The sequence below is a fragment of the Glycine max genome, chromosome 15, assembly GCF_000004515.6.
Source record: "Glycine max cultivar Williams 82 chromosome 15, Glycine_max_v4.0, whole genome shotgun sequence".
NCBI lineage: Eukaryota > Viridiplantae > Streptophyta > Magnoliopsida > Fabales > Fabaceae > Glycine > Glycine max.
The window spans coordinates 3,722,416-3,748,978 of record NC_038251.2 but is presented as its reverse complement, the minus strand read 5'-3'; the positions used below and the strand labels follow the sequence as shown (position 1 = coordinate 3,748,978).

The 26,563-nt window shown below is 34.8% G+C and overlaps 3 protein-coding genes and 1 pseudogene across 8 annotated transcripts; 1 reads left to right on the top strand and 3 right to left on the bottom strand.

The window, feature by feature from the left end:
- Nucleotides 1–983: 983 nt before the first annotated feature.
- On the bottom strand, nt 984–2,717 carry LOC100786407 (increased DNA methylation 3). 2 transcript variants are annotated; one of them, XM_006597264.4, is made up of 2 exons: nt 1,769–2,717; nt 984–1,416 (listed from the first exon to the last, which is right to left on the bottom strand). In XM_006597264.4, the coding sequence occupies exons 1-2, from the start codon at nt 2,715–2,717 to the stop codon at nt 1,181–1,183; spliced, it is 1,185 nt and encodes a 394-aa protein (XP_006597327.1). In that variant the 3' UTR covers nt 984–1,180. The 2 variants fall into 2 exon arrangements, with proteins under 2 accessions (XP_006597327.1, XP_006597328.1); XM_006597265.4 differs by having other exon boundaries at nt 984–1,413.
- Nucleotides 2,718–3,889: 1,172 nt separating this feature from the next.
- On the bottom strand, nt 3,890–7,434 carry LOC112999559 (rhomboid-like protease 2-like; annotated as a pseudogene). Its single transcript, NR_163819.2, has 9 exons — nt 7,222–7,434; nt 6,414–6,670; nt 6,150–6,204; nt 5,991–6,071; nt 5,811–5,908; nt 5,660–5,727; nt 5,071–5,169; nt 4,668–4,709; nt 3,890–4,280 (listed from the first exon to the last, which is right to left on the bottom strand). The product of NR_163819.2 is annotated as a rhomboid-like protease 2-like (transcript).
- Nucleotides 7,435–10,628: 3,194 nt separating this feature from the next.
- On the top strand, nt 10,629–14,014 carry LOC100783760 (protein RETICULATA-RELATED 1, chloroplastic). Of its 2 annotated transcripts, XM_003547500.5 has the most exons (8): nt 10,629–11,234; nt 11,556–11,720; nt 11,850–11,942; nt 12,016–12,131; nt 12,571–12,669; nt 12,761–13,066; nt 13,212–13,376; nt 13,460–14,014. In XM_003547500.5, the coding sequence occupies exons 1-8, from the start codon at nt 10,893–10,895 to the stop codon at nt 13,743–13,745; spliced, it is 1,572 nt and encodes a 523-aa protein (XP_003547548.1). In that variant the 5' UTR covers nt 10,629–10,892; the 3' UTR covers nt 13,746–14,014. The 2 variants fall into 2 exon arrangements, with proteins under 2 accessions (XP_003547548.1, XP_040865789.1); XM_041009855.1 differs by having other exon boundaries at nt 10,678–11,234; nt 11,556–11,942.
- A 2,642-nt stretch (nt 14,015–16,656) lies between these two features.
- Nucleotides 16,657–26,377, bottom strand: LOC100802660 (uncharacterized). 3 transcript variants are annotated; one of them, XM_003547006.4, is made up of 11 exons: nt 25,997–26,377; nt 25,566–25,794; nt 24,354–24,501; nt 23,552–23,650; nt 22,953–23,110; nt 22,172–22,337; nt 20,895–21,031; nt 19,358–20,036; nt 17,957–18,069; nt 17,232–17,487; nt 16,657–17,049 (listed from the first exon to the last, which is right to left on the bottom strand). In XM_003547006.4, exons 1-11 carry the CDS (start codon nt 26,169–26,171, stop codon nt 16,756–16,758), a joined length of 2,454 nt encoding a protein of 817 aa, XP_003547054.1. In that variant the 5' UTR covers nt 26,172–26,377; the 3' UTR covers nt 16,657–16,755. The 3 variants fall into 3 exon arrangements, with proteins under 3 accessions (XP_003547054.1, XP_006597324.1, XP_025981504.1); XM_006597261.3 differs by lacking the exon at nt 25,997–26,377 and having other exon boundaries at nt 24,354–24,509; nt 25,566–25,705; XM_026125719.2 differs by lacking the exon at nt 16,657–17,049 and having other exon boundaries at nt 17,354–17,487; nt 17,955–18,069.
- Nucleotides 26,378–26,563: the final 186 nt, after the last annotated feature.

The window sequence follows — 26,563 nt, the reverse complement described above, 5'->3', positions numbered from 1 at the left end:
AGTTGAAGTGAATGTTAACGTGTTCTTCTGAAAGGGTTCTTGGGACTAGGAAGTGTCAAGATAAAGAAAAACAGTTTAGAAAAATTAATTTTATTCGAATGATACAATTCAATTACTTTTGAAACGCAAAACAAATGATAATTTTATAAGTTTCATATCTAGTCATTTCTTATAAAGTGAACAAGTGAAAACTTCAACTTCTCTCAAGATCAATTTTATCATTATCAAAAGAATAAGAAATCTATCCATTATAGAATTAATTTTGGTAATTTAAAAAGCTACCAAATAATTTAAGTTTTCGCAAGAGTTGATTGTTTTTTCGGCCTCATTTCATGTTAACCAAATAGGCTATAATTAAGAGGCAGGCTATGGTTTTACTGGTTAACTCAATCATCAGGGCTGATATAATAGTAAGCATACCGGTAGCAAAGAATGATAGTACTTTTCTATATAGTTAAGTAATATTAAAATAACTTCTCCATTCTACTAAATTTTCAAAAAACGAAGGGCATGAAACGTGATGTGGAATGAAAGGCTGACCACATTCCCCTCACACTCGAAAGCATTTAGCAAAATATACGTGAAGTTAGCCGATTGTGACTTGTAATGGGACTAGGTGAAGAACAATGCCTTAATGATGTCCTAAATAATATGCAGATAACACTATTTTCAATGCAAATTAAATGTAATTTAAAAATAAAGACAAAAACATATATCTATTTGTATGATGTAATCAAAACATGTTCTGTATTTTTTTCTCATTAGTTGTGTGTAAATGTGAAAGAATTGGACGGCATAGAAGTTCATTAAATTTAATCGATATTTTTCCCATCTACTTTTTACTGTGCTACTTTTCCACCAAGAGAGAGAGTCAGATTAATAAGATGATATTCAGCAATTCCAATCCCACTCCCCAGTTACACATTCATCCCTTTAATTAAAGAAAATCAATGCTTCCCTGCATACACATGCGAACTCTCTAGTTTACTAAACTAACTGGATCATTCTATTTCCTTAATAATTACATGAACACAATTAGGAGTTCATTATCAATTTAGACGACAGAAGTAGTATCTGAAGTAATCTGGCTTCTCACAAAAGAAAAAATATCTTGGTTCTCACTCTTTTGGGAAATCTAGAATTACTTACAAAAGCTAGATACCCAACTCTTGCCCGTTAACTACTGCTTGATTATAACTCCTTCAAAAATGCCATCAGGCCTGAAGTTAGGTGCGAAGAGTCTAGGATCAACAGGTCCCGGAAGACTGAATGAAAGTGTAAATGGTCCAGGAGAGCATAACTGCCTAATTTTCATCTTAAAAACACGTGATTGTTTAGTTATAGTACTTCCACCAGTTAGCACCCCTCTGATCTGAACCCTCCCATCAGATTCAATATCACAACTGAACTGACCTGCTACAAAGTATGATGATAACTCATTAAAAAACAACTAAGAAAGAATCTTTATGAAAAGCATGTGTACAGATTAGGGGAGTTATGAATTTATCCTTAGATAAAGATTGATGGATTTTCTAAAACAAGAACCAGACAAAGAGGATGAGTTGAGGCAGATACTAGTTTAAGGACCTCGAAGACACATGCATTTGAAAATGGTCACAGTTAGACCACACCACTATCTATAGTATAATGCATAAAGGGGCCATTTCCATTTCTGATAAATTGAATAAGAACCCTTCCAACTGATAATCGAAGACAATAAAAAGACTAGAATAAGAAACCTGAGCAAATAAAAAGAGGAGAAACATACTGCAATCTTTCTTGACCCCTGGTAAGGAAATTCGAAATAGATATGCCACTTTACTAATACCAATGTCTACAACGCCAACAGATGGACCAAATGGCCCTCTTCTGGCTGCCCCTGTTAAAATAAGAGAAGAATCTCGATTGCAGTCATCAACATCAGGAATAGGGAGAAGAGGCATGAATGTTGGCCCATCAGATTTGCACTTTTTCCTGGAAGGTTCTACCTTGGCATTATGTTCTGTAGGGAGGACATCTGGAAATTCCAGCATTAGCGATGTGTCATCAGTATACTTCCTCTTGCGCTCTTGTTGGAATTTCTCTGATTGGCATCCCCCGTTTGGAAAAGTCTCTGGCATTTTGTTCATGCAACTACCATCAGCTTCCTTGCTTGACCGACGATCAAGTTGAAAACATTGACATTCACTTATATTTAACTTGAAAGTTCTGACACCAGTTAAAGACCTGAATCTATTTAAATCCTTCTCTTTGATGCATGACGTAGAAGGATCATCAATTAAAACAGCCCCTTTAACAACTCTGAAGCTATCAGGGTACCGTATCTGTTGATGCAGATCCAAAGGGAAAAAGCTGGTGAACTGCTGACTATCCCGGGTAAAGTCAGAAGTGGGCAAAACTAATTTTCCCTTTAGATACATATGGAACATATTGATATCCAAGACAAGGTCAGGAGAAGCATCTCTGAGGAGATAATAGTACAATCTCTCCAAGAAAGAAACGCTAACATATGAAGGTCCCAAATCACTCAAGATATAGAGTGGGGATCCGGCAATTAGTCTTTGAATAACAGAACATCTTGGATTATGAGACTTGACATCAGGTCCCAAATAAGTAGTGACGATGAAGTCAATGAGAAACTTCCTATCACTATCACTACTCACCGGTTTCACAGTGAGAGCCCTTCTCTTGCAATTAAGATTTCCTCTAAAATCCATGAGTGGTGTGGATTCACATCCACCTGAAACAGCACAACAGAGCATTTACTAACATGCAATTTAGGAATATATTTATAATTTGTAATTTCCAAATAAAAAGTCTTGAGAAGGAGAAACAAGTTAAGCCATCATTTTTTTAGCTTTTTTCCTTCCCAACCGTAAGATATTTTCTAAACATGGAAGTTGGAAGGGTTTTAAATGTATGATCACAATGGGCGTTGGGGATGGGAACAAGTGTGCATTCATCTATCGCCGTGGAAAGTAGAACTAGGTAGATGCAATATGAAATCAAAACTGATAGATACCTTGAAGAGGGTTGCAACAAATACAGGAAGGAAAGAGAGAAATTGCAAAGGGTGAGTGAGAAGAGAAGAGAAGAATAACTCAAAGTGACGGCGGTGGGCGGTGAGAAGAGGAGGAACTGGAACCATGCGCCGTCGCTGAAGAGTTATAATTATCCTCCACAACCTCCTTGCTAGTTACTGAGCACTTTCTACGCATAAATAAGAATAAACTATCAATTTTATTTTTAAATTCCTAAATAATTTCTGAAGTAAAAAAATTTTCATAGAAGAAATCATTCAAATATTAAAAATCATATTTAATAGACTCAAATATTGAAAAACGCCTTCAAATTAGTAAAATATATTAATGTAAAAACTAAATAAATATTTAATACTTTAAGAAATACTTATTCTAAGAACTATTTAAAAGAGTGAAAGTAATACTTGAATAACCAAACTAACAGTTTACTCAATAAAAAAAAACAAAAAAAAAACTGGTTGTAACTTCGAGTTGTCATATAAGCCATCATTTAAATTGATAAAAACTCTTTAGATTTATAATAGTAAACTAGCGACATGAAAAAATAAAATTAAGAATTTTCACTTGGCACACTATTATGAAATGGGGTAATATGGGGGTTTAATTTTGTTCGGAAAAAAAACGTACATCAAGATAAGACATTAACAATAAGGTATTAAAAATGTTATAGCTGTAAAAAAATGTTATAATTAACCAATAACCGGAAGAAGAAAAAAAACAACGACTTTGTCAGCATGACAACATCATGATCGATGTGCCATTTCTTAGGCCAGTAACGAGGAAGAGCCTCCCAAGTTCCAATTAAGGGTGAAGCAGTTGAAATGGATACAACGTAAACCACAATTTAAGAGGGAAAGTGAAGGATACCAAACACAATTACAATTTACAAATACAATGTCCCAGTGTGAAGGTTATTGAAGTATACAAAATAATTCAGACGTGTCAGGTACTAGTAATACTACAACCCCACAATCTAAGTATTTTAAGAGAAGCTCACAGCAGTGAATCATTTTACCTATAAACAACGTGCAATGATTTGTTATATTTAATTATGAGTTTCATTCCATAAATAATGAAATGTTTCTATTTCCATTGCTTAGGTACTCTTTTAATCTTGAAGAGTTTATACATTGGTGCAGTGTCAATGAAAAGTCTTCTTCCATCCCTTGATGTGGATTCATGTTTCCATGCCGGTCCAATAAACCATGATGCAGCAACGCCACCAACCAACCCTCCTAACTGAAATATAATATGTTAAAGGAAGCGCTAGCAATAGAAAAGAAAGTAGACACAGGTTAAGATGATTTAGTTATTGAAATTCAACTACTTGCGAAAATAAGATAGTTATACACGCAATATAATAATAAAACAGATGAACATATTCAGTTATGAACCGAAATTTAGAACCATCAGTGGTCATGCCAGGTTTTCGAAAGTGAATGGAGTATATTCCTACGTTTGTATGTCCAATAACTGTTGCCAAACAAAGCAACTAAGCACATGAAATCTGAGGGCATTAAGAAAATTAACTACCGATACACTCGTTAACTTGCAAAAGATTGTTTCTTACGTCTTAATTGAAGAAAGAATTACAAAATGTGGGATATAAAGCAATATTATACTTACATGTCCCCAGTTGTCAATCCCAGTGGATAATAGCCCAATAACCTGCACGAGAAATGCTTGTCATCATTAGAACACAGAAAAGAGAAAAGTAGGCCACAGCAACACTATTCCCCAACAGACATTGCCTACTTTAGCATATAACACATCAATATACAAGCAGATTAGTACAAAAAATTCTCGCAAAAACTCTTCCTTCCTGGCTAATTAAGAAGAAATGTAAAAGCAACAATTTAGCAGAATCAGAAGTGATCAGAGAACCTTAACTAAGGGAACCCTAGTGATAACTCAATCCAAAGGGCATTAGAAGAAATGACATCATTCACCTAAGAACTGTCTAAACCTCCTATTGTTTGGACTCTAAAAAGCTTTCAGTTCTGCTAACACAAGGAATGAAGACACTTACCATATTGAGGGCAATTACTTGTGCTATGTGCTGTAAATCTTTTTTACCACCTCCCACAAGGTCTTTGTGCCTCAATACAAATACGGCAACTGATCCAACCTGAATCATTGTAGCTCATCCGAAATAAAAGACAATAAAGAAAAAAGTGACATGCCAGTTTTCTACCTTCCCTATATGGCCATTTTCAAACCAAGATAAGCATTTGGAGAGATGGGTATTGTGAAAAAAAAAGAAAAAAGAAAAAAGGGTTCTGGGGAAGGAGAATAAAGGGCTAGAAGGCCAGAAGGGTGCTCCCTTCAGCTTCTTCAACAATCATCCCATTGTGTCAAGTTGTCAACTATATTATTTTACCCTAACCTTTTAAGGTGGAGATAGAGTGAAGGTTCTTGGAAATAAAGAGGGAGATACCATGAAAGCGATATCAAGTTTTGGAACTAAGCATGTAAATTCAGTCAAAGCTACAAATTGGACTGCCTACCTTTTAGTTTCAATTTAGGTCATATATGTATACATAAGTATAGCAATAAGCATACCCATAAGGCAGATGGTAGGGCAAATCTGTGACGACTAAAAAAATGAAATAACTTACTAGTCCAAAAATTGCTCCTGATGCACCTTCTGAAGGCATTCTGCAGAACCAATAACTCATAGCAGAACCTGATTTTCTAAAAATTATGGAATTACAATACTTGGAGGTAAGCAATATCGTTGGCTATGGTAGAGAGAATATGAGCAGTTACTTGTAAATTGCAGAGATAAAGTAAACTGCAAGAAATCTTCGAGGACCACTGAAGCTCTCCACAGTGGGACCAACTGAATTTAAGGAATAACAATTTACCTGCAGAGAATTTGTAGTAATTTAAGATCTAAGCAAACCAGGAATAATAAAACAAACTTCAAACAATTAACTAGAATCCAACCAAAAGGTGCCCGGTGTTGGCATGCAAAAAGGAAGACATGGCAAGTCTCCAAAGTTGTCCTTTTTCAATTAGACTATTTATCTGTTAACATACAGAGCACACAAGTAAAGACTCCACAACGTTTCGGACATGTATTCAGATTGTTAATTGCAAAGTTACCTTTGCTCCCCACAATAATAGCTTGCCTTGGGTTGCAAGTTGTGCAATATAAAATTTGTGCAAATAATCAGTAAACAATAAGCAATCTTACCAAGTTGTATGTAAATTTGCAACAACAATAAGATCAGCTAGTAAAACAGAAACAGCAACATACAGAACCAAAAACGATCGTACAAACTGCTTGAATTTACAGGCTTACAGAAAAATGCACACATTGAAGTCATAAACTTGATTGACTATTCAAGGGAATATGCTAATACTTACAAAACATTGGCAGCAAGGAGAATTTCTGTCCATTTCCTTCCATTAAATGGATCTTTACCAGACATCTTGGAGTTGGAAATCCCAGCCTTTCCAAAGCGGCCTCCATCTCCTCCCCCATTAAAGAAGGAGAAACTAGTTGAACATGAGGAAGTCAAATCGCCAGTTGATAGTTGAAGATAGTTCAACCCATTGAGTTGAAGGCATCTCTGACACCACTAATCCTTCAATCTAAACACATGAGTTAAAGGAGCGAGTTTCTGATCAGCAAAGGGGACAACAGAGTCAGGGAACACTACCACAACATCAAAAGAACACCAATGCTCAAATTCATACAACACAACAACCTTATTCTACTAGGTGAAGTTGACTACATGAATTACACGATGTCATTAGGCTCGGTTAAAAACCAAATTCTGATGGACATCCAAATTCATATAAACCAAAATATACAAAAAGAAGATTGAGAAGCCACAAGAGAAAGCCTCATCAACCAGAATGGAGAAAGTTCAAACAAGTGATAACAAATCGAGTACACATCTCAAACACCATAGCCTATTTCATATTCCCATCATCAATCAGCATTCAAAGCAGCAATGAATCCAGTAACAGGAAGATCAACTACGCCACATGATCATAATAAGCGAAATTCTACAAAATAATAAACCTTCTTAAACGACATGATACTTGTGACCTCCATTTCAATCGGTTCCCATAAGATAACTGAGGAAAAGAAAAATAATTTGAAAATTTGAATCAAACCCAAGTCCCAAAATTTGCAATTAAATGGAATGGATAAATGAAAAGGGACCTTGAAACAGGAGTGAAGAAGAACCCCAAGGCGGGGATGGTGGGTGGCGCGGCGGCGGAGAAGGTGGCCGAAGTGGAGGCACGCGGCGGTGGCTATGAGATCAAGTGGGTAAGGTGCCGTCTTGCAAATCGGTGACAAAAATGGCTGAGACACATTCAATCCTACCATTCGCTTCTCTTCACACAACAACTTTTCCACAGAGAACAGACTAGTCACCACTACTCAATTATGTTGCTTCCTCTCTCTCTTTTCTGTCTTAAGAATTTAATAAAGGTTTACTTACAATAAACTGAATAAAGATTGCTTACATTTTTTGTGAGAATTTTCAAATAAAATAAATAAACTTTACTAGCTAATAATATCCGTAAGAAAAAAAAAAAGAGAACCTAAAAAATGTGTAGATATATGCACTATATGCATGAATGATCTCATCATATCATTTCACACAACATAGAAAGCAGTCTAATAATTATTATTTTTATCATATGTGCAGTGTAGTTTTTTTATACGTATACAGACAAATTATATAATCGATTTTTTCTCAATTAATTTATATCAAATGGCTTTTTCTTGCTAGGCTACATTCTTTTTGCCTTCTTATTTTAGCTTCATAATTTTAATGAAATCATAATAATTTGCATATATAAAATGCCCCAAAGAAATATGTGGCATCCTCACATTAGCAAAGGAATTACCGCAAACATTCACATTCAAGAGATTTATGGGCAAAGAAAGTAAAAGCTATGTATTTATATAGACAAGAGAGGGACAGTAAAGAATAAATAAAATTAGGACACAAGTGAAGATCTCATTTTGAAATGTAGTTCTTCACCAATAAATAATGTTTTTTTCAGTCATAACTTGTGGGCACATGCACCAGAAGTAGCCTATGAGAACTTCTGTATCAATTCCATCCGTGTTCTTGAAATGAGTTGCTGTCCACCTTTTACCTGCTTAATATTAATCAAGTGGAATAATTCTAATATGATAAGCCAGGTTTCATGAGTACGAGAGATCTCACAGATGAAGCTATATAACAAACAATGCTCGCCACCAAGAGCTACCTGCTGGTTCATGACACCTTTGTCAGCCTTTAAACTTGCAACTAAGGTACGTAACAACAAATTATTATATGGTCTGAGATTTTGTAGCCCCTGACCAATCATCTATATAATATATATTAATCCTTTTACTTAAATTAAAACATATGATTACGCGCCACGTGTTGAAATTTACTGGAATCACCTGATCTCGGAAATGTAATAAATTTTCGTACCGTTCGTTAACTCTCATTTTGCTCAATGATGATTAAATTATTTTACATAATCATGTGGTAAAAAATACAAAGACACCGAAAATTAAGATTATAAGTGAAACATTGACATTGTTTTAGCCTTTAGATTTTGACATTACCTCTACGACCACGAACATGATCTTCTTGGAAATTAAAGTAGGACCGTGTCCAATCTAGAACAGAACGGATAGGCCTAAACGAAGTCAATTGGTTCCAAACCCAGACCAAGCTGCTTGCAGCATCCTCAAACCCAAACCTCATGTCATTCTCATCATTTTGTAAACGGTAGTAATTAGCATTACCACTAGTACTAACACCTTGTAGCTCATAGCGGCACACAGGGCAAGTGTTGTGCATGCGCAGCCAAGGGATGATGCAGTCAGAATGGTAGAAATGCTTGCATGGCAACTCTCTGGCTTCCATATCAAGCTCGAACTCATCTTTGCAAATTGGGCAATTGGGGTCACTTGCCAAATGGGTTTGTGTCAATTTCACCATCGGCAATGCTGCAATGGCTGAAGATGTTGCTGGAGGTGGCCCCGGTCTATTATTGTTCTGAATCACCCCATCAATGAAGTCATCTAATATTGTGTTCTCAAAAAGGGTGTCATGATCAGTGTCATTGGTCTGGGGAACCAAATTTTGTGGTGGGGAAATAGGCCTAGGAGGACGAGTTGGCCTTGGAAATCGGAGTGTAATCCAAGCCTGAGGATTTAAACCATCTTCATTTTCTGTTTCCCAATGTGGGGTTGTGTTCAAATGGTTGTTGTTTTGCCTCCTAAGAGGTGGATCAAGAATGAGAGCCAAGTTATGCATTAGTTGAGTGGCTTGTGAAGGCTCCAAGTTATTTGGCACGTTCATGAGAAGCCTTGGCCTTGAGATATCAAGCTCATAACGCAGTTGGTGGAAGCAATAGGGGCACGTAGAACCATCATTGTTTGTAAAGGGTAACCTCACGGTTCTCTGGCAATATAGGCACCAGAAATAGTGAAAAGTTCTCGTTCTTCGAACCCCGTTAACAACAATACGAGGACGGCCTGTCAGAGACATATGGATTGAGATACGTCTGTGTTGGGATGAAAAGGTTGTTGTGTTTTGAGAAAGAAGGAATTAAGATAGAACGTGGAACTATTTATATGTGGTTGTTTTCATGAAGGAGGAAAAAAAAAGGGGTGCGTTAGAGGGATATGATGGCCTTGGATTGGAGCCACAAGAAAGGGATTCCTTTGCCTCTGTTGCTATATATTGATCTCTGCTTTTGGTTAATCATCTAATGGCATGCTTTCTTGCTTTTCTTCGTAAACTGTTTCTCCTCTTCACAAGGCAAAAAGGATGCTTGAATGATAATGGCAAGTTACACAGCACTTTTGGTTTCCTTGAGGGTTTTGTATGTGATACAATACCATATTCATGGTTAACACCCAGCTTTTCTTGATGGATGTAATTATAGCAGGCCTAGATGCAAAGTAAGGAAGTATTTGATTCAACTTGTTTTAGTCTTTTTAATATTTTTTATAGAAAGATTTTTTAGAAGGAGTTTTTAATGTTTTTTCTTCACTCTAAAGATGTAAGACTATATACTCGCAATAATTATTTTTTACATATACAACTATAAATTAAATCTTAATTGATATTTTTAAGAGACTTACGTATTTGATAATTATATGCCCTATGGAGTGTAGTCATGGAGAATGAGAAAGGAAGAAAGAGGATAGGGGATGAAAGAAGGGAATAAAAAAAGAAAATGTTTTTAATTATATGTCCTACGTCTTTTTGGAATAAAAATAACTATTTTATCCTTCTTAATAATTAAAGTCTTTTAGTTTATAAAATAATTTTGATTGAAAATATAAAATAATATCACAAAAAGACATAATATAATTAACTCATGATAATTAAAATAGTTTTGAATTGATTTGGGAAAAAGGGAAAGTATTCAGTTTTTTCAATAATAAGTACTCATGGTTTTGTTTTCTGAAAATAAATCAATTCAAAATATATTTAAAAAGAATTATATTTTCATCGTCACAAATAATAATATGTTTTATCAATTAAAATGAAGCTAACTATTCTAAACTCGCATTAAAATATGAACTAGTTTTTTTTTACAACTAAAACACTTGTGTAAAATGAAGTTATTTGAAAAATTGCATGTGTAAGAAATTTGTGGACAATGATTAATTAAGGGAGGGTGAAGGCGGCCGAGTGAACTCAGTGGGTTTTGGATTGGGTTGTGGTTCGTTTATCTACTCTCCTCTTGTTCGTTTCATCTCTCTCGCACTACAATCAAAGAAAGCCATGAGAGCATTTTGTTGATAGAATAATTTGGTCTTTCTATTGGATTAGGGTTTGTTTTTCCATCGCTCTCCATTCAAAGATGATTCCCGCACTGTCTCAATTCAAGGTTAACCATGTGGGTGTGGGGTTCAATTCGCCGTCCCCTAACCCCATTCCCATGCTTCCCACGCTCAGTCACAGACGCTGTGTTCTCCGTGTCAGCGTGCGATCGTATTCCTCCGACGACTTCAACACTCTCAAAATCACCGCCCACGTCGAAACTGACTCCACCGTTCACTTGGAGCGTTGCTTTAACGCGCCCGTCTCTTCCCATCTTCCCTCCATCTCTATGAAGGGCGGCCAGTACGGTGCCTTCGGTGCCGTTACCTTGGAGAAATCCAAACTCGATTTATCCCAAAAGCAAACAAGCTTTAGCCCCGAGGTAACATTAACATTTCCTCTCTCCTTCTTTTCTTAGGGTTTGCTTCACAACTTATGAATGCATATAATTATGATATTTAGTTTAATCTTAATGTTTGGTTTGAATTCTGTATCTAAATTTCAGTATTCTTTGCATGAGACCTATGTATTTACTGGGTGGGTGGTGGCGGCTTTGATTAGCAAATTAGTATCTGGAAATTCGATAATGTTCCTGAAAATTTCAATGACATCGTGTAGTCCTTGTAGCTGACTTCACTTAGTGAAATAAAGATTCATTTGTTGTTAGTATTTGGAAATCCATTTTCATGCTTTTAATTTGCAGCTAGACATTGGGGGAGGTGGAGGAGACATTGGAAAGAAAATCAATCATGGTGGTGGTGATGGAGGTGATGATGATGGGGATGATGACGATTACTTTGATGACTTCGATGATGGTGATGAGGGAGATGAGGGTGGCTTGTTTAGGAGACGGATACTTTTTGAAGAGGTTAGAATTACTATTATTTTTTTTATATATAAGAATAGGTTTTTTTACCCCTTTATGAAACGTACAACTTTTAATTGCTTTAATTTGATGTTTCCTAAAGAAATGAAATTCATTATGTCTTTGTTGAAGCTATTTGACCGAAAATTTGTGGATGCTGTGTTAAATGAGTGGCAAAAGACTATGATGGATTTGCCTGCTGGGCTTCGGCAAGCTTATGAAATGGTACCATATTTTTCAGGTTATTTTACTTGTTTAGGCTGTTAAGCATAGGGTACTGACTGATTTTTGCTTTTAGGGCTTGGTTAGCTCAGCTCAAATGGTAAAATTTCTTGCAATCAATGCCAGGCCAACCACCAGTAGGTTTATTTCCCGAACTCTGCCTCAAGCACTATCAAGGTCTTTCATTGGCAGGTAATTTCAATTATGGCCCGGTTGTCTTAAATTATTTTATTCTAATATAAGAAAATTTGGAATCTAATGCCGCCTCACATTTAACCTCATATTTTTTCTTCTGAATCATTAGGATTTTAATTTTGTTTGTGTCTTTTAGGGATTTTATTTTATTAATTCAGGTAATTAGGTAGATTTCAATTTGGGTTGGGGTTTGTTGGTCTATACATAGACAGTCATTTTGAACCTTATGCAGTTTTGCCCCTGATTAATAATAATTTTATTTTAGAGAGACTTTGAGTTGAGTTGGACGAGTACTTTTGCACCTAGAAGAGTGCTCTATTGTTTTTTTATTTCCTTCCCCCCTCATGCCCCATCAAATCTACTGAACTTTTTAACTTTCTTTTTGGAGTGTATTTGTATATACTATTATCTCATATATACTTCTTTTATTGTGCAGGTTGCTTGCAGATCCTGCATTCTTGTATAGGTTTCTATTGGAGGAGGCTGCAACAGTAGGTTGCTCTTTGTGGTGGGAGATAAAAAATCGGAAAGATAGGTGTGTTGTGTATTTAAAATGATTTGGAAGTTTGTCTGGTGTTATTATTGATGAATTACAGTAATAATTGTTAACTTCAATTTGACTCTAGGATAAAGCAGGAGTGGGATCTTGCATTAATGAACGTGATGACAGCAGCAGCATGCAATGCACTAGTTGTTTGGTCCCTTGCTCCTTGTCGATCATATGGGAACACTTTTCGGTTTGATTTACAAAATACATTGCAGAAGCTTCCAAACAACATATTTGAAAAGAGCTATCCACTTAGGGAATTTGACATGCAAAAGAGAATTCAATGCTTTCTGTTCAAGGCTGCTGAGTTGTGCATGGTTGGTTTGAGTGCTGGTGCAGTACAGGGTGCGTTGTCAAACTCTCTGGCTAGTAAAAAGGAGGGAAGGTAAGCAGGGTTGAAACCCAACCTTACGTTCAATGACATTCAATTCATTTAATTGTTTAATCCTAGAGTTTTACCCATGGTTGGTCAAATGATGAGTGCTATATTAATTTTATCTTTGCATATGTTGTGCCTGAATTGTCTGCAGATTATCTGTGACAGTCCCAAGTGTGAGCAGTAATGCGCTTGGTTATGGTGCCTTTCTCGGAATTTATGCCAACCTGAGATATCAACTGTTATGTGGGTTTGATAGAGCAATGATGACCCATTTTGATGTTATTGGAGTTGCCTTGTTCTTCAGCACAACATTCAGGTAATAATTTATATGGTTGAGGAAGAAAGCATTTTGGAAGCTGTTTTATGAGTGCGTTTATTCTGAATTTGAATTTTGTGCAGGATCTTGAACGTTCAATTGGGAGAGACTTCTAAGCGTGCCTGGCTTGGAGTTGAGGCAGATCCCCTGGCTCAGTCGGATGACCTCTTGAAAGTGTATAACAGGACTTCTGAGAATGTAGAAAAGTCATCCTCAAAATGGTTTATATCAAAAAATGCAGTTGTTTCTGGGCTTGGGCTCTTGGGCATCAAACAAAGGAATACAGACGGGTCTGGTGCAGAATCTTCAGCTCCTAAAACTCGCCGAAAAAGGATTGTTCGGAAGAAGGTTGCGGCGGGTTCTGCTTAGTATCTTCTGATGTAAAACGTGGTCATAGTCCAATTTTGCTGTTTTCTTCTTCTGGAGGGTCATTTGTGGTTTACTGGCTGCTTCACCAAGTCCGGGGGGCAATTAGTGGACCAAGATTTTTCATCACATTTAACTCAAATTTGAGGAGGGTTTTGCTTTTAAATTTTGTTAGGAACTCTTGTATTGATCCTTTCTGTTTTCTATCTGATTCTGTACTAGTATATATTTTGAATCTTTTAAATAAAAGTAGAGCAAGTTATTTTTTTTTCTTTTACCTCTTGGTCGAAAATCCTACGTCCATGTAAACCTTAATTGAGACTCAAAAATATAGTTCTTATACACTTTTATCTTGTCCATTACACCGGTGTTTATGGTTCAACTCTATTCATGATCCAACAAGTCTATTCACGATCCAACGCGATTCAATTAGGTTGGTTTTTTAAATATTTGGGTTAAATTTGATTTAATCTAATTAAGATTTAATCACAAATAGATTGGTTAACGAGATTTAATCTGATCCATTCATATCATACGATTAAATTTTTTATTATATATAAATTAATTATTAAATATAAAACACATTAACTATCAAGTTTTAAATCATAATTTATTAAATTATTAAATTAAGTCACTCATAATTTTTTCTTTTTTAAGTTATTATTTTTTATCTCAATCTTAATTTATTTATATTTTTTTTGTTAATATAATGTTTTATTTTTATCTAAAATAAAACATCATATTAACATCAAAATTATTAATTTTATTAGTCAAATATTATCACAATTTAATCTTTTTTAAATGCATTTAATCATTACATACTTACAAAATTTTAGATAAAAATAAATTATTATTCTAATTATTTATTTTTTACAAAATAAAGAATTTTTTTAATATTTAGATTCGATTAATCCAACTTGTTTATAATTAGGTTAGATTGGGTCAAATTTGTAAAAAATTACACAAATTTAATCCAACTTGTAAATTTTTTATCAGGTTGAGTGATGAATTTAGTCAAATCCAACTCAACCCATTAACAATTCATACTCAAGAAACAAGTAAAAAATATAATGATAAATACATTAAAAAAAGTTTGATATCTATATATTTATTAACGGTGTAAGTTTTATACTGTCATCTAGCTTATGTGAGTTATAACTTTTGGTAAAACTTTTGCATGTAAAGACAAGTCAAACGAGAAATGAAATGAGGGAAAACATTTGGAAAGATAGAATCAGACACCTTTTTAAGTTTTAACATATATTCCGACGATTTTAATTTATTTAATATTTTTAACGATTCCTTATCCTAATATTGAAAAGCAGTTAAAAGTGAAAGTGAAAAAGGGGTAAGGTGAGAGGAAGTGACGGAGGCGGTTGAGTTAAATATCCATCCTGAACTTGTCGTACTTCAATTAATGCTCTTTTTAATGTCTCTCTTTCTTGATTTTCATCTCAAGAGTTATCCTAATAGGAAGAAACGCATTATCTTCTGTAAGACACAATAAAATTATTCATTGGAATTCAATGACCTTGTTAAACGATTATCATTACAAGATACTAGTAAGGCCTGTTCATGCCATGTTTCATTTTCTTTCCCTTTTCCTTACAATTCAAGGGATGCAACTTTTAATCACTTTAATAAGGAAAGCGTGTGTTTTTGGATCGATTTTAAAATCACAGTTTAGTGTGGTGGGTATGTTTGTTTATGGTAGTTGGATTTCTCGCCGCAAAGAGACTTTTTTATCCAAATCCTATTAGAACTTTCTCCTTAATCATTATTGGGTGTGCACTGGAGTGATTATTTGTTTATGCTTAGTACAGAATGTTTATTTGTTTAAGCAAAGAATGTGGCTGTCTTAGAAGGGAACCTTTTTTGTAATGCTTAGTAATTTGATGTGTTGGGTGGCAGCACCTGAAGCTGTGGAAGCAATCAAGCAATAAAACTTGAACTGTAGTAAATTACTGCAAGGAGACAATAAAAGCTGATTTTTATGATGTTTGTTGGCCTTGTAGATGGGTTCAACTTGCCTGTAACAATAAAAGCTGTTAATGGCACCGGCAACTCTAGCACTGCTGGCTGTGATGGAGATTTGAGGAAGAATTCTCCGTCTCAGCTAGCTTCAAAGAATGGTGACAAAGTTATTGCTGGCCGAAGTGCCTGTGATGTCTTTAACACTGATGAGTATTGCTTGCTGCAGAGGCACTTATGGAAACCCTGCAGCCACATGTTTGTCTTCAAACGATTCAAGCATTTTTGAGCGTGTCCAACAGCATATAATTTTGCACATTATGACCCGAGTATAATAACTTGGTCGGGAGCATACTACATAATTACTTTAGTCACAATATTTTTCACGCGTTCATAATAGGGTGCATTAGAGATTTGTATGATGTATTCTTATATTTTTATCATACTAATTCTATATGCTCATAATTAGTCCTCATCTTAACTATAACATAATTCTTGTTAATATTCTTTTTGAATGCAAGAATCAAACAGTATGCTCCTATCATGGCAAGACGGTTGCATGCAATGAATCCAAAACTTATAAAGCCATTCATGTTCCCATTGGTATACATGTTTACATCATGGATCACGTTCTAGCAAATTATGTATGTTGAAGGTCTTCTTAATGTTACACTTGACTGGTTCCTATTTTTTGTAATTTTCTTTTTTTGGCTTTTGTTGCTTCATTGACTTCTATTGAGTGAAACATAAATTTATTCGAGGATGTCTAAAAAGCCTCTACAAAACTATTAATGTAAATTAGGAATTCTCTGTTGTAATTAATCTACATTTTTTTTTCAATGAGAACCAACATTGAGGACGGTTTCAACATTAGAGAGAAAAGTTAAAAATGAAAACTACCCAACTCAAGCATTCCGTATAACAAATCCAAAGGGAGAAAAGATAGCTAATACACAAGCTTCCCATTTTCCTTTACAAAAAAATGAAACAAAATTTACATAATTACAATATCTGTAAGTAACACTGAAAATGGTATCACTAACTATCTGGACTTTACACTGCTCTGATTTCCTTGTGTTTTTGATTGGTCCTCAATTTCCTTTAAGTAAATTTCTGATCTGTCTTCATTTTCAAATGGTAAAATTGACACGGGGACAGCAGGAACCGTATGCCACCTCTCCCTTAGAAAACTTCTGAACTTTTTAACCATTTCTCTCCGAAACTCAAGCTCCCTTGTGAACATATCAAAGAGAAGAAAGGAAAAAATGTACTTGAACGGGATAATGAGGAGAATGGTTGCAGAAGATATCAGCACCAGTGCAACCTCAGTAGTTATCTGATAAAGATAATCATTAAACATCCTCTAAGACAGGAGTAAAGATCAAAATAATATAAAACACTCTCCCAAAAGCTGATAAAGTGTCAGATCATACTAAATATCCCCAAGACAGGAGCAAGATCAAAATAATATCAAATAACATCCCAAAACACCTAAAGAACAAGGTTGAATATTCATACCTGTGGATGGCCAGAAAGTAAAATGGAACGCATTTTGAGGAGGAAGACATTCACTTGCTGCATAAAATTCTCAACATCACGCATGGCATCTTTTACAGCAATAATCTTTTGTATAGTATTGGATGGTGGCTGGTCACGTATTGTGACTTCACCAAAAGATCGTCCAAGGCGGCCTTGCTCTTTAAGGGCCCTGATTGTCAGCATGCCAACTGCCAAAATCATCAGCATCATGGGAAACATATATGACAGCAGGTTTCTGGAAAGGCAAATTAAAACATCAGCTCAAAAAACAATAACAGCATGGAGGAAAAGGTGCCCAGAAACAATTAGCTGGATCATCGATTAGTTTGTAATAAACATAAGCTATAAATGCGTAGTCCAAAGAATGGTCCTCTAAGGAAGCCATATATCACCAACCAAAAGAATTTAAACCCCAAGAATGTAATCAATGAAACAGTTTCTGTGAGTATAATGTCATAAATTTTTCCATGATAATCATTCATTTTTCCTCAATATCCATACCACTGGAAATATTATATATCCCCATAAAATTATCCATTCCTACTACTCACAAAGACTTGGAAACAAATTAGCAAAACTTCAGAAAAAAGGAAAAAAAAAAAAAAAAGAAGCTAGCTACCAAATGATCATCATGCTGACTTGTGAGTGGGAAGACAACAACCATCAATAGCATAATTAAAAAAAAATGAGGTGAATACATGCACCTATAAATTATTGTATAGGCGAGTCCAAGAAATGCAATGGTCAAGTGTGGCTCCTCCCAGTGTCTAAGCTTTTCAAAGTTTTTGACAATCAAGGTGAAAGGAAACATTAGTTCCTGCACAGGAACAAGATCACTGTCTAAGAACTTGCGATTTATGGAACCCATTCAAACAAAACAACAAAAAGATTAAAAGAAGCAATCAAATATGATGGCCTAAAGCAAAATTGCTAATAAAGACTCGTGCCATGAACTGATCAAGATTCAAGAATGAGTTAATACAGGTAACATCAGCAATACAATATATTAAGTTCAATTCAATGCTTGAAAAATGGAAAAGAGAAAAGGGCAATATATCTTTTACCAACCACTATGCTAATCATAAAAATTTAGAATGAGGACAAAATTAAATCTCTACTCAGGTAGAGGGGAGTGTTGCTATACAGGGACTATCGTAACCCTCTCCTCCCACCAAATTTTTCTGAAGTAAACTTTTTTGCATGTAAATTTTTTAAAAATTGTTTAACTTGCCCCACTAAAAAAACTATTATTATTCTTTTGCCCCATCATTGGAAACACTTTAGCTCTACCCATGTCTCTGCTTCACTATAAGTAGCAATGGATGGCCAAAAAGTTTTAAATTGTGTTTGCAAGCAGCCATTGCAGACCAACCTCAGCCATTGTGGTCTGCAATCATAGCTTGATGTGGCTGTGGTGGTTGCAGCCACAATTCAAAACCTCATGGGTCATATAAAGTAAGATTTTTTGGGTCAATTGCTCTCCCCTATGAGAGATGCTTAAATTACACTTCCCTCCCCTATTATTTTAAAATATACACTCCCCCCCCAACCCTCTCACTCTGTCGATAAATATAAGTTACACTTTTATTCCCTTTCAATATAAACAAACATCTTAATAGTATTGAATAATATGAATGTGACCCAATATTATTTTTATCTTTTTCTACAACTTCTAGTGTCACCATTAACTAATTTTAAACATCTTATTATTGATTTTAGTATTTTAGAAAGTATAATGAAGTAGATTAAAACAAGTTGTTAATCACATCAAGAATCAATGAGAAAAAAATCTCCCAAAAATCCATTTACATTAAAATGGACTCAAATATATAACACATTCATCTTTCAAGAACAGAGAATGTATATTTAAGATAAGAGGGGGAGAGTGTATTATAAGCATTTCTCAGGTGAGGGAGGGGGGACTTTGCTCTACTTTATTTATTTTTTCTTTTTTTCTATAGAAGGCTACAATTGTGTGTGGTACCATGTAGGCTGAACAGGATGACATCATTTAACCGCACACTGACAAAATGATCCCAACATAATCTAGTAATTACTAGTTACTTAAATTTATCAAAGGTGATGAGCAAGTTAAGCATCCCAACCTTGAAAAGATCAATGTTGCTGGGTATGCCTTGTAGAGTTGCAGCATCAATGGTGGCTTGAGTCTTCTCCACAACGTGGTACTTTTGTTTGCATGTTTTTGCTGTTCTTTCTGTGAGTGATAAATCAGCCACAACAAGATTCTTACTTAATATTAAACCTTTTACTGAAGTGTTCTTCCAAAAATTAGTGGAAGTACTAGACCCCCAAGATGGAGATTTCATCCACTTCTGCAAGTAGACACTTCCATCTATGTCAAACACATGGCTGCGGCTATCAGATATTTCATCAGAAGGGCGAATTTCTGGCTGATTGCGGGTATTTATAAATCCTGAAACTAGTGGACCTCCCCAATAATTAACAGCTAAAGTTTGGAGGACAATATCACCGTGTGGTGCATTCTGTAAATATGAGAACTGCACAAGCTTGGTGGGATCATCAAGCAACTTTCGCAAATGTTGAAGGGCTTGGAGTCTAGCAATACCATTAATGGCAGTGGTTGTTGCTCTATCCTTTCCTTTGCGAGCTCCATATACTTTAAACAATGACTCATCAGAATCATCAGGTCCATACTCGCGTATGAACCTGTGTAAAGCAATGACTTCACTTATAAATGCGTGCCAAACATCCCGCCTCATCTCGCCTCCTAAGTCGATGAATTCCAGCACCCACCGATTCAACCTAAGTATGAATATAAATAGAAAAAGAAACATAACTTATTTTAAAAGGATAATGAAAAATGCAGCAAAGCACTAAAGACAGAAGTGGAGGACAAAATTGTGGGTTCTGGTGCACATTTGCTAATGAACTATTTTATTAATACATCAAAATCTCCTACATCTCCTTATAAACCTTCCTCTTTGGGGCTGCCTTAATTGCAGCCTCTAGTGGTAATTTAGTCCCACATTCACTAAAAATATGGCTAAAATAGAGCTTATAAAGCCTAGGCAGTCCTCACCTAACAAGCCAATTATGTGAGGTTGAGTTAGGCCCTAAACCCAATTTCTAAGAAAACAATTATATTAACAAATTCCCTATGAAGAATGAATAGGAGAGGCAAAGAATAGGATAAAGAAAAACTTTGTACCAAAGGGCATCTAGGTAGAACCTACCACAAGATGTAGGCAACCTAAAGGGGACCCCAAGAAGGTACTGCCTTTCTTCGGAAACTGGGAAATCTATTTTGTTTAAAATGGGCATGCAAGTCAATTAATATTTTATATAGAAGAGAATTAATCAAATGAAAATATATATACATTATCGGATAGTTAGAATTTATAAAGAATTACATGTATTGGAACTAAGGATCTCACAATAAATAGTTTAATAATTAATTAATTATAAGCCCTAATCTCACTCTAGTTGATCTACATTAATATGGTAAGAAGATACATGATAATCAGTAGTTTATTAATTATACACCCTAATCATATTACAATAAGAACAACATAAGACATGCCAGATCATCAAATTTTGTTACACTATAAACCATAAATCCAAGACTCAATATAACTAATAAAAAATGCTTGAAGAACTCACTCTGAGCCAGAAGAAACAGAAACAGCAGAGTCAAAAAGTGCAGACCCGAAAGGCCCAACCTTTGCCTTCTCTACCTGTAATCCATCATGTATAAGATCCAATCTCATGGCTCTCTTCTTTCCCAGTATGCCAACTGCCTGGAACATAGATTTGAAAAGGACATTAAAAAAAGATGGTGATTACTTTTCTTTTTATAGAAACTCTTTTAATTTATAATCTATCACCAGTTCACTTTTACACACATTAGCAAGCAACCAACCAACCAGTCAGTGCCATGCATAATCAATCCTATTTTATTATTATTTACAGTGAATAGTCTCTAATGGATAACTATGTTAATAAGTTCTCATAGATTAATTACTAACAAGTAACAACTAAATGGCATCTCCTCAAACTTAAAATCCCTTGCCCACACTGTTTTCTCGAGTTTAAGGGAGTTCCATTGGACCAATCTTTTCTAGCAATCCACTAGATCTTGTGAATTGGGGTTTGTACGAGACTATGACAGCCTTTCTGTAATTATATTTTGTTATGAAACAAATATAATCCTTCTAGGTTAAGATGGTGCCAACCTTTGACAGCTGTAACATGCAGCCATTATTATGCCAAGTCTAGGCCTGCAGAGCCTCAATTCCATGAGTCTTGGCTGTGACCTGGAAGCCAGCCCTCGAGCCTTATAGAAACCGATCAAATTGGTTGTCTTTGTTCCTAAACCAGTTTGAAACTGGCAGGATCATGGAGTTTTTTGAAGCCCTATTCTTAAAACATTCAACTCTTCATATGCATAACTAGAAACTAATTCTACTTGAATTTGATTCTTTTGATGCTGTACAAGGAGAACTTCAATTTCTTTTATCAAAAGGGGGGCAGAGGGACTAAGATGTGACAAGTCAAGGAGATTTCATAACAAGAGATTACATGACAAGACAGTGATTGGAAATTATGGGCCAAGAGCTGCAACAAGTCAAATGTATTTTTTGGTTGTTATAGGCTTAAGCATTCACCTATATTCCAGTAATAGTAAATTTAATCTTATGTATCATAACACCAAGAAACAACATAAAAATCAGATATACTAATTTTTTTAATTGCATCATCTCAATCATAAAATATGCTTACACATATTAAATACAATATAAGCAATATATATAAATTATAAAGAGTGGTAATTGTGCTTTGTACAGAGAAATCTACAGGTCTTTTTGTATTGCTATAGGGAAAATCCCAAAGCTTATGAAATAGTATATTATATAACCACACATAGAATCATAAAATACCTCAAAATAGATTGCCTTATCAGTAAGAGTAAGTTTGCCAGGCCATGCCATATTATTCTCCCATTTCAGAACAGGTCGCTTACTGTTGGAACCAATGCATAAAATCCTCTCCTCAGAAAGTTGAGGAAACTCTGGAATTTGATATGATATCTGTTTTTGACGCACTCTGCAGTAATATCAGTACCAGTTCAGCACAAAAGTTGTCATACCAGAGAATGTTTTGAAGTTCTGAGAGCATTCCAGCACTATCAAGCAATGAGCATGCTGTAGAACAAACATAAAAGGAAAGATGGAACTAACAAATTATATCATTTATTTATGCTGCAATACTCAACTGAGGCAACTGTACCATATGAAAAGTCTATAAAATACAAAGATTTTTACCATATAATTGAAGCATCAAAACTAAATGTGAACCTTCAATGTAACAGATTCGAGAATTGAAGGGCAAATGAGGAGTCTAAAGCAGAAGCATTATAAAGAGGAAGTTAAAAAATGTGAACAAAAGATGGAAGAACTAAGCATCAATCATACATTTTATTATGGAATTAAGACAATTCCCCCTTATCATGAAAAAATAAATTCCATTCTTTCTGTCTATTCTTTCATGCACTAATTATCCAGATAAAATGAGAATACCTAGTGCACTAGAGCAGTTGAGATTAGCAAATCATTACAGATCATTTATATTCCAACAACTTAGGGGTCAGAAACACATGTTGCTTGGATGTCTTCTCCTAAGATCATCATATCATTAACAGAAAGATGAACAAAAACTCACTTGACAAATTCATTAATGTAATTCAGCCACGAGCTCATAGAAATGCCCTCTTGATCACCAGCAAGTGCCTTAAAAAGATTGTGCACTGTGGGTCGGTCAACCACACCAGAGATTGCAGGAGCAATACGAACAAAAGCCTCCTCAGTGACAAGTTTATTCTGCAAAGTCCACAAAAATTACATATATGAAGTGATCTCTCAAAATCATAAAGAAAAAAGAACCAAATGAAGTAATATAATTACGATGAAAAAAAATAACTGGAAATCCTTAAACCAAAATATCTCCCACCTTCAATGTTCTATCATGATATCATTGACCGATTTCAGAAGATTGAAATGAAATAACTTTTCCTAGATAATCATTAACAAGAGGGAGGACACTATTTTTGGGGTGCAACAGAGAGGATAGTTTAAATTTATAAGTGAACTACTTTCCAGTTAGTCACCTTTAAAATTTGTGTTACAGTTCAATGGACAAACTAGAGAGAGAATTCAAAGGAAAAATGTTATCTCTCTTCTCATATCTCCCATATGCAATCGGCAGCATATTCAATGCTTGAAGGGAAGGTGAAGTACACTAACTAAAGGAAAGAAGTGAACCTGTAAAGAAGCCTTCTCTGCATTGCTGGAAAGGTCATTAGTGTAAGGATTTTCCCAGGCAAGCATGGTTATGAATATCAGCCTCTGGAATGCAGGGTCCTATAGACATGTCCAAAAGCAATGAGCACTGCATTTCTTTTATGGAAATATAATAATAATGTTTATTCAGTATTACAGTATTTGATAATTAAATGGACAAGTGAAACAAAGAGCTCCAGTGAGTTAGGATTCATCTGTCATTGCTGCTTTTTTGGCTATTCAAATTTCACAAAAACCAATTATTGTTTTTCACGATATTTTCTCATAAAATTATTTCACAGTATATGTGTGTTTCCTTCTTTTGGAGGAGGTTGCACAATTCTTTACCACAAGATAGGTCGGATAAAGAACTGAATGACATTTGTGAAACTGAAGACCAGTGACTCCAAAACAACACCATATTGAATTGTTGGAAGGAAATAAAATAAAAATTAATCAAATCTTCATTGTAAAGGTTATAAAATATGTGAAGAGATCATCAAACAAGAGTGGGGCTTAGGTATGGACAACTGTAGGAAAGAGTGGGGGTACACAAGGAGAAGTGGTGTTGGTCAGATGAAAAATAAAATGCATTAGGAAATAAGAAATAGTATTTTTTTTTCTTTAGAAAATTGTGTTCAGTAAATCAACATTTCAAACAAAAAACAAAAAAAATATCACATGAATGTTTGATGAGACCATGATGAACTTAGATAAAACAGAACAGAAAATGAACATCAGACATGGTTTCTAACAAATCATCCAAAGAACAGTTCTTCAATACCTGGAGGGAAGGATGAATATCAGAACCATCCCTTGACAAAAATCTAAAGCAGCAATATTCAACCAAATTACGGGCATTATTATATACAGATTCAGGCACAAGTGCTTCAAAAATTTTCTGCATTTTCTTCCCAGTCAATCCATTCATCCTGCATATCTTATTTTAAAAAGGTCAAATAATAATTTCTTTATCAGTTTGATAGGCATGAAGCAAGCAAGCAATACAAAAAAGACAAGACCCTCATTAACGGTGCTTCCCAGGATTCAATTTTCCATTGACATTAAATTAACAAAGCAACACATGCCAACTAATTGATAACTCATGGCAAATTCCCTGGCCTCTAAGACCACCAGAGGAGGGGGTGCTTGATGTTGTAAGTCCATTCCCTCCCCCCTCCTCCTTCTCAGGCTCGTGGGCGTTGGGACCTTGTTGTACTCAAGAAATAAACATGCTCAGTTCTGAATAAAGATATAAATATTTGGCTTTTAAGCTAGATTTGAGTACAAACACAGGGTTTCCCCTATAAAAGAGTTTCCTCCTTCAAAACACAAGGAATAACAGTCAAACATCTTATTTCCCTTTTACTCTGCAACACTACTTATATATCACTATAACTATTACATCATAATTTATAACTGCCTAATACAAAATTAATATGAAAATAGCTGCCTAATGACTTCCTAATACATAATTATAATAAATCAGGTTTTTCCCTATAAGACCTCCTAAGTAAACCAAAAAATAAAAAATAAAAGTAATGTGTCCTAATAGGAAAGCTGCTTACACACATGTTTAGTATGATAGATTGAAAATTATATTCTTGTGTATCTCAGTCATAACTCAACTCATAGCTAGCAAGAACCACCCTATATTTTTGGATTGAAGAAAGCAGTTTAAGAAAAGAAACTAAAGAAATTATCAGAACCATTTAGTATATTAGTTTATAGTAAACATTTTAAGGCAAAAGAAGAAAATAAACATTATTTAGTGCTTTCTCTTATTACACTGTCTTTTTCAGTAATTTTGGGATAACAAACAAATAATTTTACTGTGCATTTCAAGTGCAAAAGTAAAAACATGTATCATATAGCACTTCAATTATATACTTTAGTCTTGAATCTGTTAATATATATTCCATTTGATGAATGCACTGGTCCAAGGACCAATATAAAAGAATTTACATCCAAAATAGAAAGATTCACGCGTATTCACCTGCTGAATTGTTCAATACAAATCACAGCAGCTAGAGAAAGAACCCCACATGGTGTTCTGCGGTCAATTGTCTTCTCTATCATTAAAATGTCTTCCATAACTTGAAATCCACAATCATTTTCAGGATCAGGCTTCCTAGTTTGACCAGGTTTTGCAAGTGGAAAGGTAACTTCATTCCAAAAATTTTGGGTCCTCGACATCAATACATTCCATCTTTCTTGGATAGAACCTTTGAAAAATAAATGGAAATTTAATTATTAAAATAAACAGCCAGAATGAGAGAGAGATAAAGGAAAATAATACACTATAATTTGGAGAAATGTTATTTTCTTTTAACCTCAAAGACAAGATTGTGACTAAAACAAGAAGGCAGAAGCTTAAAAAGTGTGGTACCACTGGTAGCATTAGAAGTAACAAGAGAAGGAACGTACTAGTACTTATGTCATTTAGCTTCCATTTATCCCCTAAGGACTGCGCCACGAACTTGAACGGGAACTTTTGCTCTGAGAATATTCTTCTGGAATACTTGTAGTTGTATGCACTGTGGGGATAAATCACATATCTGGGCGATATCCCCAACTGGGTCATCGGAAACTTTGACCCCATGATTTCTTCTTTTTTTATTATTTTGTTGTTGTTCGGTATTCAAGATTCAAACTTGAGAAGAAGCATCAATGAAATGATTATAACAGAAGAAGAGGATGAGACTTGAGAGAGAAAATGATTAGAAGAGATCATCAATTCATACTTTTGCACTTCTGCCTGCTCTGCTCTGTCTTTTTGTGAGGGCTACCGACCGAAGCGTTTGTGGTCTTTTTTTATTTTTGCTATAAAAAAAACATTATATTACTCGTGTTTTTAGACATGGCACCGTAGATTCGAACCATCCACATTTAAATTTTTATTTATAGAAGTTAATTTTTCCTTTTATTAGATATTTTGAAACAAGTTATTTTTAAGAAGAAAATATATATATATATATATATTAATTAAAATTT

Bases quoted from the DNA above. Each gene is read 5' to 3' on its own strand.
- LOC100786407 (XM_006597264.4), bottom strand. From the start codon at position 2,717: ATGGATTTTAGAGGAAATCTTAATTGCAAGAGAAGGGCTCTCACTGTG. The intron at 1,417-1,768 runs GTATGTTTCTCC...CATACTTTGTAG, and splicing joins AGGGGTCAAGAAAGATTGCA to CAGGTCAGTTCAGTTGTGAT.
- LOC100783760 (XM_041009855.1), top strand. From the start codon at position 10,893: ATGATTCCCGCACTGTCTCAATTCAAGGTTAACCATGTGGGTGTGGGG. The intron at 12,132-12,570 runs GTAATTTCAATT...TTTATTGTGCAG, and splicing joins TCAAGGTCTTTCATTGGCAG to GTTGCTTGCAGATCCTGCAT. The intron at 13,067-13,211 runs GTAAGCAGGGTT...AATTGTCTGCAG, and splicing joins GCTAGTAAAAAGGAGGGAAG to ATTATCTGTGACAGTCCCAA.
- LOC100802660 (XM_003547006.4), bottom strand. From the start codon at position 26,171: ATGGGGTCAAAGTTTCCGATGACCCAGTTGGGGATATCGCCCAGATAT. The intron at 23,111-23,551 runs GTTCACTTCTTT...TGGACTTTGCAG, and splicing joins CAGAGAAGGCTTCTTTACAG to AATAAACTTGTCACTGAGGA. The intron at 21,032-22,171 runs GTATTTTATGAT...TCTATGTTCCAG, and splicing joins ATAAGGCAATCTATTTTGAG to GCAGTTGGCATACTGGGAAA.